Source organism: Olea europaea, unplaced genomic scaffold, assembly GCF_002742605.1.
Source record: "Olea europaea var. sylvestris unplaced genomic scaffold, O_europaea_v1 scaffold244, whole genome shotgun sequence".
Lineage (NCBI taxonomy): Eukaryota > Viridiplantae > Streptophyta > Magnoliopsida > Lamiales > Oleaceae > Olea > Olea europaea.
In genome coordinates, this window is record NW_019242592.1 from 447,169 (window position 1) to 458,347 (window position 11,179).

The 11,179-nt window shown below is 33.6% G+C and overlaps 1 protein-coding gene across 2 annotated transcripts; it reads left to right on the plus strand.

Annotated features, from left to right (window-relative positions):
* Positions 1 to 2,684: 2,684 nt before the first annotated feature.
* Positions 2,685 to 10,964, plus strand: LOC111382160 (squamosa promoter-binding-like protein 7). 2 transcript variants are annotated; one of them, XM_023006046.1, is made up of 10 exons: positions 2,685 to 3,400; positions 5,133 to 5,305; positions 5,553 to 5,773; positions 5,849 to 5,923; positions 6,033 to 6,140; positions 7,173 to 7,284; positions 8,246 to 8,378; positions 9,007 to 9,163; positions 9,594 to 10,124; positions 10,248 to 10,964. In XM_023006046.1, the coding sequence occupies exons 1-10, from the start codon at positions 2,700 to 2,702 to the stop codon at positions 10,560 to 10,562; spliced, it is 2,526 nt and encodes an 841-aa protein (XP_022861814.1). In that variant the 5' UTR covers positions 2,685 to 2,699; the 3' UTR covers positions 10,563 to 10,964. The 2 variants fall into 2 exon arrangements, with proteins under 2 accessions (XP_022861814.1, XP_022861815.1); XM_023006047.1 differs by having other exon boundaries at positions 10,272 to 10,964.
* Positions 10,965 to 11,179: the final 215 nt, after the last annotated feature.

The window sequence follows — 11,179 nt, forward strand, 5'->3', positions numbered from 1 at the left end:
AGTGGCCACACTATTGGGCTCTGCCCTTGATTGAAAGTATCTTCTATAGTGTCACACAAATCGCTCATATATTCGAAAAATCCTTTGGTTCCTTGTCAATGATATTGTCAGAAATTAAAAATTATGTACAAACCAATAGAGTAGGAGCCAAGAATCGAAATGTGTGACAATGTTACTCCATGATAGAAAGTACTAAACTTAAAAGGTGTACTATATTAATAATAAAAGTTATATAAGTTACTTTAATTTTAAATAAAGTTACTGTCAATCGTTGAACAATTTAGAAGTGAGTTGTTCGCATGTGCATCGAATTAATTTAATTCCAGCAATTACTGATTACCTACAGTAATTACTTGTTCAATGACAATCAGTAACGTTAATCATGGCATTTTTGATGATGAAAAGACACAAAAACAAAACAAAAAAAAATGGACCGTCGGATCTCCTGTCTCTGTCAATCAATAAAAAATGTCGTCATTGTAAATATCCTTTTATTTTTTAATGAAGTAATTCGCGGCCTCACGCAATCCGACAGTTATTAGCTGCAACCACCCTCCCACTTATTTGGTACAACCGCCCCATCTAATCATTGAAAATATAGTTGTGGAGGTGAAATTCCAATATATCTTTTAATTAAAAACAAACCATCTTTTATTACTATTGATCAAAGTTGAACTTGCATTGCATATTATTTTAAAATATTTTATAAATAATAAAAAAGTAATATTTAGTATCAATTTGTTGAAGGATTTAATGAGTATTGGACGAATTAAAGAAAATAAAATTATATTCAAATTGTACTCTCGAAACTCAATTTTATGATTCAAATTTTTTGTAATAATGAAATACATTTTTTTTTATATTACATTTGATACATTTTAAAAATAAAAAATTTTCAAATAAAAAAACTCCAAAAAATAATTTGTCCCTGTAATTTTCTATTTCTTTTATTGATATTCGAAAACTCTCGAAACTTTTAAGATATTTTAAGTAGAAAATAAACATCCTTCCATAGTGATAGTGCCCACTAACCAACAAGTCTTAACCTATAATCATTTGATAAATCCAATATTTGTCCAACTTTATGCTTTATTATTAGTGTATGCTTTGTATTCAATTTGAAATTTGAAATATCTTTAAATATTATTTAAGTAAATAATTTTTGTAGGGGTTAATGAACTTTAATTGACTTTTTACAGGATCAATAATTTATTGACTTTTTTCATTCAAAAATAAAAAAATAAAAATTTATGTATATAATTTATTGAACATTCTTCTCAACCACTACTTGTAGGACCAAATTATCTAAATCACACTGGAACAAAATTTTATTTTTGATGTCAATAATTTTTTTTTTTTAAAGAATGTGAAAATATGTCAAACAAACTTAAAAAATAAACAACTAAAATATTATAAAAACATAACATTTCAATACTTTTTGGTTGAAAAAAGTCGACTTAAAAATCTTATAAGATCTTTTTTTTTTTATATATATAAATTGGTATTTATAGAAAAGAGAAAGAAAAAAAAATATTGATTTCTTGTTTCATGGTTCTAAGGTTAATAGAAAAAAGGAAAAGAGAAATATTACATATGCAAATACATTTGTTTTTGTGAAAGTCTTTCAATTTTTTTATTTTTTTTATTTTTTTTTTGGTTGGTGGGGGGGGGGGGTTGTTAAATGTTTGGAAAGAATTTTATAATTAAAAATTATTAATGTTTTGAATACATCTTGACTTTTAAAACTTGTAAGAAATATTGATTTAACATCGCATACCAACTTTTAAAATCTTGATTGAATATGGTAGACTTTTTGGAATTTTAAAAGTCTTTAAAAATCTAGATTTGAACATTCCTTTTTTTTTTTTTTTTATTATTGTATACACTATTCAATTCCTATCTTACAAGGCATCCTACAAAATTTGAATTTTTCTAATAAAGAATTTGAAATTTTTTTGACATAAATTTAGCTAAAGTACTAATTTTGTAATTCACAAAAATTACCCCTAAATAAAATTTTGTCAAGTAGATTAGATGGTTGTAAGCACCATATACAAGTATCCATTTACTAAATATAAGTCACATTTTCTTCAAAACAAAGAAGATGTTCATATCATCTTAAACTTGTGCTCACATTCAATTAGTTAGACAAATTAAATTATCCAACAAAGAATATAAAATTTATTTTTCTTATAGCATCTAATTTCAAACAATGTTGTTTATCAAAGTAACGGTATTCATTATTATTGTCTATGATCATCCATTTTTGTGATAATCAGATCTATTTCATTGTCATACAAGCGGATCATTATCAGCCATGAAAATGAATAACACCCCTATTTCACAGTTTTTAAAAAGGGATTTATTATTATTATTATTATTATTTCAGAAAACTAGTTTTGAAATAGTAATATCTTGAAGAATGCGTGTTTAAAAAATAAAAAATATTTTTTAATTTATGTACAAAATATTTTATTATCAGAACATGCGGTTGAAAATGAGTTAAAAAAAAAGTTTTATTCTAATAATTGTAACAAAGGGCTAATTCAACTTTGCAAGGAAAAAAAGATAATACATAAACAAAATAAACAATTTTAGCAGAAATTGATGTTTATAATCAATGAATTTTCACCAAATATCATCATCGTTAGAGGTCGCATAGCACCCAATGATTGCCACTTGGAGATTCTCACGTCACCATGTCACCACCTAACGCCATCACTCCTCCCCCCCCGACCCCACGAGCCCCGCCATATGACTCCTACGTTTCCCAGGAGACGGGCGCGCACAAAAACCTCTTTTTCTCCCATTTTTTCCAGGCAAAGAAAATGCAACAAAAATCCAGGTCGCCGCCGGCGGAAACTCCGGTCTACCTGCCTCCAACCCCTGAATTTCCGTCGACCGACGCCGGCAATGTAACCGGCAATCCCAACGGCTCCTCCCTCTTTGACTGGTCTGATTTTCTTGATTTCGACATGGATGATAACTTAAACCTCGCCTTCGATCCACAAGTCATCCACGGACCCGAATCAGAATCCGGACATGATGTTGACCCGGTCCAACCTCAAAGTCAACAGCCCAGCAACTCAACCAAGGTGAGGAAGAGGGACCCGAGATTGATCTGCTCGAATTTTTTGGCTGGTAGGGTCCCGTGTGCTTGCCCGGAGTTGGATGAGAAGCTGGAGGAGGAGGCGAGTAGGGATACTCCGGGTAAGAAGCGGGTTCGGACTGCTAGGAATCCGGCTGGGGCCACGGCCCGGTGTCAGGTTCCGGAGTGCGAGGCCGATATTAGCGAGCTCAAAGGGTACCATAGGAGGCACCGGATCTGCTTGCGGTGTGCCAATGCGAGTACAGTGGTTCTTGATGGCGAGAGCAAGAGATATTGTCAACAATGTGGAAAGTGAGCTCATTTTTAATTGTGTAGTAAATTTACATACGTTTTAGATATGGTTTTTAATGTTTAATTTACTTTTCCCGAGGTTTTTCCGAAATTGAATTCATGATGAAATGAGTTTTATAATAGAATATTTTGGTGGGCAAAAATCGTTTTCCCTTTTTTCTATTATTAATATGATTATGGTTTTCGTCATTTAGGTTGCGTGCTTTATACTATTTCAAAAAGAATCAACAGTAAAAGAGTTACAATGGATCGAATACTTGAAACAAACAATAGGATACTAAAGAAGAAACATAACCCATGGATTATAGTTGATTTCCTTTAATAGTAGGCTAGGAAGTAAAAGGTTAAATACAGGAGTACAGGTGGTGAAAGATATGATATTTATGTTAGGATAGGTTTAATTTTGTAATTACGTTGTATTGCGATATATCGGTGAAGTGGAATTTTTTTTATAAGTTGACTTGTTTTGATGAATGCACATTTAAGACGTTCATATAGAAACAAATCAAAGTTGTGAATTTGTGAAATGGATTACGACTTTTATAGGGTCAATTACATTTAAGTATTTTCATGTTAGTATCTTTAAAATTAATGCTGAATGTCTCTTGCAGTTTACATCTGTTGCCCTAAAGGGAGGTTTGCCACACCATGTTTTGTTGGCTGGTTTATATGCCTCTGCACGTGTAAAAAGAACATGCACGAGGATATATTTTGGGGTCTTTAAAATATTGCAGGCTTGGTGATTCAAAATGGAAATACATCCTCAGATGACTATAAATATTCTGCATATAACTATGATTGTGGGAAAATTATTCACAACCGCGATGTGTGCTCACAATTTCTGACTGAGTTCCGTTGGGGTTTTATGATGTTGATGATCGTGAATCGCTAATTATAAGGATTGTAATGAAAATAGGTTCTTGACAAGGAACCTCTGATGAGAGTGATTTTGTTTAAATGCCTGGGTTGATAGCTATAAATACTTGTATATGGGATAATTTATTTACCGGAAAGAATATTTATTGAGCAAAGATTCACATAGCTTTAAGATTTGGTCTGACCTATTTGCTGAATAATTGGGAAAAGAATTTGGACACTGAAGTCACATTAAAATAAAATTTGTGGCAGGATAAAGTATTAAATAAAAAATCTTGAAACTATTTATGCACTCAGGTTTTATTCCCTACATTATCAGTGGTGGAGTATTTGGACTATCTATATTTGAATATTGTGCACAACTAATGGTGGAAGTTACTAAATTCAGATATTTGGTTTAAACCAGGCTCGTGCATAGTATTTAAGCAATTTAGCATGGTTTCAAATTTTGACTGAACGATAGGTTTTACTTTTATTGAATGAAAAGAATCTTTGAGATTCACATAGCTTCAAGATTTTGTCTGACCGATTCACTGAATAATTGGGAGAAGAACTTATGCTCTAAAATCAAATTGAAATAAAATTAGTGGAAGGATAATCATTAAATAAGAAATCTTTAAACAATTTAATCACTTGGGTTTTATTCCCTACATTTTCAGTGGTGGAGTATCTTCAGCATAACTACTTTGCCAGATTGATAGAAACAGTTAGATGTATATGCTATTTTAAATCTTCCAGTTATTTACATTAGAACCTCTAAAAAGATGAAAGTGCCCATTACTTTGTCTGACTAGGATTAATTGGCACTTGATTTTCATTTATACCTGCTCATGCTAATTTTTCTACCCTTTTGCAGGTTTCACATTTTGTCAGATTTTGATGAGGGCAAACGTAGTTGTAGAAGAAAATTAGAACACCACAATAGGAGACGTCGACGAAGACCTAATGTTTCTAAAGGAAGCATCGAGAAGGAATCTCAGCAGGTTGTTTTAGTTGACGATGTCAGCTGCGATGATGACACTGGAAAAGGTATGAACATTCTCTCAATATGATTATTATATTAACTGTGGAAAAATTTGTCTGTTTCTGCTTTGACAACTTCTCTATTTCTTTTGCCTAGACATGTCTGTAGGAGTGGATGATCTTGTAAATGTTTGGCACTAAGTATACATCTTGCAGGGCTTTGATTTATCTCCATTTATACATGCATTTGACGATGCTGAAATTTGTGTGAATACTTTGCATTTTTGAAGTTATTGAATTCTGGATGCCACAGATAGCATATGCTTGAGCAGTCAGATTGCTGAACCAGAAACTTTGTTGGAGTCAGAAGGACACGTATCGACAATAAGCTCAGGTCTTGGTTCCCGTGCTATCCAGAGTGAAAGTTTTTTGTCATTTGATGCTTCTGGTGAAACTCATGTCAATGGGAAGAAAGAGAATCCCAAACAGAAATATTCTCTATCCTGTGAGAACAAGAGCACTTTCTCCTCTGTGGTAGGTCCAATGCTCCGGTGTGTAAATTATTACTGTTGCACTGGCTTATCTAAATTCTGCTTTTATGTATTGTAGTGCCCTGCTGGTCGGATCTCATTCAAGCTCTACGATTGGAATCCTGCAGAGTTTCCTCGACGACTTCGGCATCAAGTATTCTAAAGATTAATGTTACAGTTTAGTGTATAAGGGAGAGGTTAAATGTTGTTTGTATCGAAGATGTGATCGATTTTATTTAACACCCTTGTCAATATTTGTGCAGATATTTGAATGGCTGGCCAGCATGCCTGTTGAACTAGAGGGGTATATCCGCCCAGGTTGTACAATATTGACAGCTTTTATTGCAATGCCCAAATTAATGTGGCTGAAGGTAATTTGGATTTATTCTTTGACATTCATCTATCGGACTTATGAAGTTAATTATTAATGTTGAATATTAACTCATTTGTGTTGCACTTATGATTCATTAGTCTAGAACTAAATTAATTCCACTTTGAATATGCTATAGTATTCACTGAGGGCAGTGGTCATTTCTATCCTTTTTTGTACTTGAAGTTTCAGCCACATAGTTCCTACGTTGGATTAAAGTCATTAGCGACTTCACTAACATGAAGGGCATGTTTGGCATATGGGATTATAATTCGCAAAATTTTCGCTTCTTTTTAATCTTTGTACCACCTTACCAAATAAACGTAAAAATCGTAGAACTTTCTGACCAATGTTATATTTTTTTCATGTAAAGATTGCTATATCTTACTCTGTAGCACTCTGAAGATGTTTGTTCTGGAATTTGCTTTAGTCCTATTAGTCCTTTTCATTACCAATCTTCCACAAAGACATCTGTGAACAAGTCTTCTATTTCCCTTCTGCATCTCTTTCCCACCTTTTCTTCTGCTTGTTCTCTCTTTCGTGATAAACTCAACTGCAACAGATTAACTACTTAAGTGAAATCACATGGTGATCTTATTACTTCTCACGTTACATGCCTATGTTGTTTTCTGACAGTGAAAACGGCTGCAACTTTTATTTTTATTTTATTATTATCTGTGCATTTCTTTTTGGGTGAGTTAGGGCTGTTAAATGCTGTAACTTAATCACTTTTAATGAGGTACGGGCTTTTCTTGTAGCTCTGAAACGCATAGTGCCTAAGGAGGGAAATTTTGGCGGACAAAAGTTCTGCATTCCCTCGATGTAATGTAACATCTAAATGGATCCTTTTATATCTTTTCATAGGCGCCGATTAGAGTGTTAGATCAATCTGGAAATTTTATTCAGTTCATCAAAATAGTGATGACATCTTTTGTGTTCTGTTTTATCCCTTTATCTTATTTGTGGATGGCCTTATAGGTTTTGGCAAAAATTTGAGCTTGGACAAATTATTTGATATCATTGTGTTAAGCAGGTATTGGAGGAGCCTGCCAAATGTATACAAGAACTTCTTGCCTCTCCTGGAAACATGCTGTCTGGAAGAATGCATGTTTATCTAGATAACAAGATATTTCGTATCATTAAAGGTTTGCTGGCTTCTCAAATTTTTATTTCTTTTATTGTCAATTGCATTTTTCTATGCTGTAGGTGTTTTAATAATTAAAGTACTCTTACTTTTCCTGATTTATGGATGTTATTAAGAATGTTGTCTAGTTGTATATATATGGTGTTTTTGACTACCCATTCACAACCTACTATTTTTGTGTGGTTGATCCATTTCTTATTATTCTTATAACCAATTTCTTCTTTTTTCTTATTCTTGTTACAAACTTATCTAAGATTGTTGGTTTATACGTAGATCATCATGACCATAGCAGAAAGTTTGTGGTGGTCCAGAATTGCTTTTAGTTTGATATGACAATCTACTATAGAAAATTTGGTTGATTCTGCTATTGTTCAGTTAATCCCAATCCCTTGCTACACAAATATTGATGACGTCCTGTTCTTGAACATTTTCCGATAAAATTATGGACAGTTGAAAAAGTATTCAAGTATGAAATTGAACAAGGAAAGAAGGGGAAATGCTTAATTTTCTCCGATGTCAAAGATATAGTGCATGTTTGGCAAAGTTTTATTTTTTATTTTTGAAGCTAGTAAAACATACTTTTTAGTCACTAATTTTGTACAACCCACAATGTACTACTCACACATTTCATAGGATCCACAACTTATAAGCATTTAAAAGCTTTGCCAAACATATGCATAATAATTTGGCACAGTTTGGTGCGTGTCCCAAGGGATATAAATTAAGCCCTTGCTTGGTGGGGATTAAAATAAGATTTTAAGTAGGTTTTGATAAAAGTTGATGAAATATATGGTTGAAAAGTTGTGTGACCTATAAAATATGTTGTTAAAATTGATTCTTGATTTTGATTTAGATAGAAATCTGAATTTTAATCAGTACCAAACAAGGGCTAAGTGAGCATGAAGACCCTTTGATTACTGTCACTTGTTACTAACGCCATGTTTGATACTTTTTGGAAACAGATGATTTTGTAGAGGAAGTAAAGGTGAAGGAAGGAGCTCCAAAGCTTCATTCTGTTTATCCAACATGCTTTGAAGCCGGGAAGCCTATGGAGTTTGTTGCTTGTGGAACCAATCTACTTCAACCACAATTTCGGTATGATGGAGATGCCTTTTGTACATGGAGAGATTTTGCTAACATTTCTTTTTGCATTGTTTAAATAAATATTTCTTTGTTCTCAATCTTTCTCTAAAATCAGATCAACTTTCATGTCTACTTAGCTCTTGTGAGTTCTCTAATTTTACTACCTTTTTGCATCCGTTATCTTAATAGCATAGTACATTTAACAGGTGGGAGACTGAAGGGGTGGCAGAAAGGAAAGCAGAAACGGGAGAGGGAGGGGATAGGGGATTTTGTGGGTGCTTTTTGTGGTTTGGCCACAAAGATGGATAACTTTTTAATGGATATGAAGAAGTATTAGAAAATTTTTTGAATAGCAAACCATTTTGCTTGTTGCCTTGTTCTTCCAAGAAGATAAATGGTGTTAAGATTTAAAAATCGCGAGATAATTTTGTCTTTTCAACAATGATGGCTGCATAATGTATGAAATTAAATAGTTTTTAGAATTGGCCGAGGAATAGGTAAGCTAGATATTGCATTGGGTTAGGGTTTCGAGAATTGTTTGTTACTCTTTGAAAAATCCAAATTTTCGATTGTTCTCCCAATGAGGTTCCATTTTCATATCTTTCTAGATTGTCTTAAATACTTTTTATGGCCATGGCAGGTTTCTTGTATCATTCGGGGGACGGTATCTGGCATATAATATTGGTGTTTCGTCGGTGGGCCGTAAGAAAGAAGGGGACACCAACGCTGACCACCAGTTACTGAAGATATACGTCCCTCCAACTGACCTCTATCTTTTTGGCCCTGCATTTGTAGAGGTGAGTGACAGCGAACCTTTCTTTTACCTTTATATTTACACAGTCAATTGGTATTGATTCTGGCATTCTATACAAAGTCTTCAAGCTATATATAGTATCAGGTTGACCTGTTTTATACTTGTCTTAAGATTGTGTCAAGGAAAAGTGATTCATTTACAACATTAATAAAACTGCCTCAGACCCAATAAATTTGGTATAGGGTTCATGAATCCCTTTTCGCCACAGCTTTGTTTCATTGCAGATATGCATTTGAATCTATGTCGAAAATACTTCACATTTCATTCAAGTTATTTAAACCACACAATTTTAAAGACCTGTTGAATCTACCTTTCAAGAAATTGTGCATCAAATTCAAGCAACTAAAGAAAGTGCATTTTTTAATATTGGTTGCATTATTTAGTAAATTCGGCTGCGGTTTCAACTTTTGTAGGTTGAGAATCAGTCTGGTTTATCGAATTTCATTCCTATTCTTATTGGGAACAAGGAAGTTTGTGAAGAAATGGTGTTGTTTCAACAAAAGTTTAATGCATCTCATGGCTCCGAAAAACAACAGTTATCTTGCCCGAGACCTGCATGTGAAATTTTGGCCTCTAGACAAGCCGAGTTCTCAGGGTTTCTCTTGGAAGTAGCATGGTCACTCAAGAAACCCGTATCGGAGCAACAGCTGATGTCTACTCAAGTACAAAGATTCAACTATTTACTGAATTTTCTGATAGAACGGGAATCTACCATCATTCTGGATTGTGTGTTGGATTGCATGAAATCTGTAATGGACAATAATTTGGTTGGTATTTCTGATGCTGATATGAAGTCATTTCACAGAAATATGGATAATGCAAGAAATATACTTCACCGGAAACTAGAGGAAAAAGAATATTTAGTTATGCATGCATTGGATGGAAAATTTTCTCGTCAAAGCTCCCAGCGTGATAGTCGATTTTCTGTTCCGGCTACTAATCAGGTGAGAACATCACGTGTTTGTTTACTTTAATCTGCCTACTGTGTAACTTGTGTTTTTACTTATTAATAGAAGGAACATCAATAAGAACTTAGTGAATAAACATTTTTTTATTTTAATAAGTAGGATGGCCATTTGGACATTTTCCAGGGTCTCGAAAGGACAGAGAATACGTTGGAGTCGAGAGTAGTTCTACCTTCTCTAGAAGAAAGTGTAACTGTTCCTCTTTTGAATGGAGAGGTAACGGGCCTAAACCTTAAGGAAAGGCCACGAAAGTCTTGCAGTCGCTTATTTGCAAGGACAGATTTGACCTCTCGCCCCTTCATCTTTGCAATTGTTGCTGCTGTTGTTTGTTTTGGAATATGTGCAGTAGTTCTCCACCCTCAGAAGGTCAGTGAGATTACTACAACTATTCGCAGTTGTCTGTTCGACAACTCTTAGTGCCTAACTGGTATGCAGTATGAACAAGATTTTAGCTTTTTTTTGTTCCTTAATACTGTTCAGTATTGTACAACCTACCTTACCAAAAAAGGTTACACAAATTCCGGCAGCTCAGGTGAACTCATCCGTGATTGAGCTGAAAGTTACTGGGAAATGACGTGAAATATTATTGTCCTTGGAATAACCTTGTATAACTTGTGAAGATAATGTAATGGTTAATGGCACACTTGTTTTTGTACAAGAGAATTAGATTTGCGTTCATAAGATAGCAATACAAATAGTTTGCCTGTCTCCATTTTAGAAGTATATGTAATCCTTTTGTTAGCAGTTGGTGGTCATATTTAGTGATCTAGCACATGTGAAATACTTAATTCATGATGTCAAATGTTACCCTTTTGGTCATGTTTGGTGCACCAGGTTAGGCTGTACAAGAAATTTAGTAAAAATTTATAATAGTTAGTCTTCGGATTCGATTTCTTTCTAATGACAACAATAAATTTAGATTTTTGGATTTGTCGAACAAAACAACATTCAACATTTGAGTTCTGATTGGAATTCTAATTCTAATTCAAGTAAACAAAAAATGAGTCTGCATTTCTAGTTCTAAGATCAGCAAA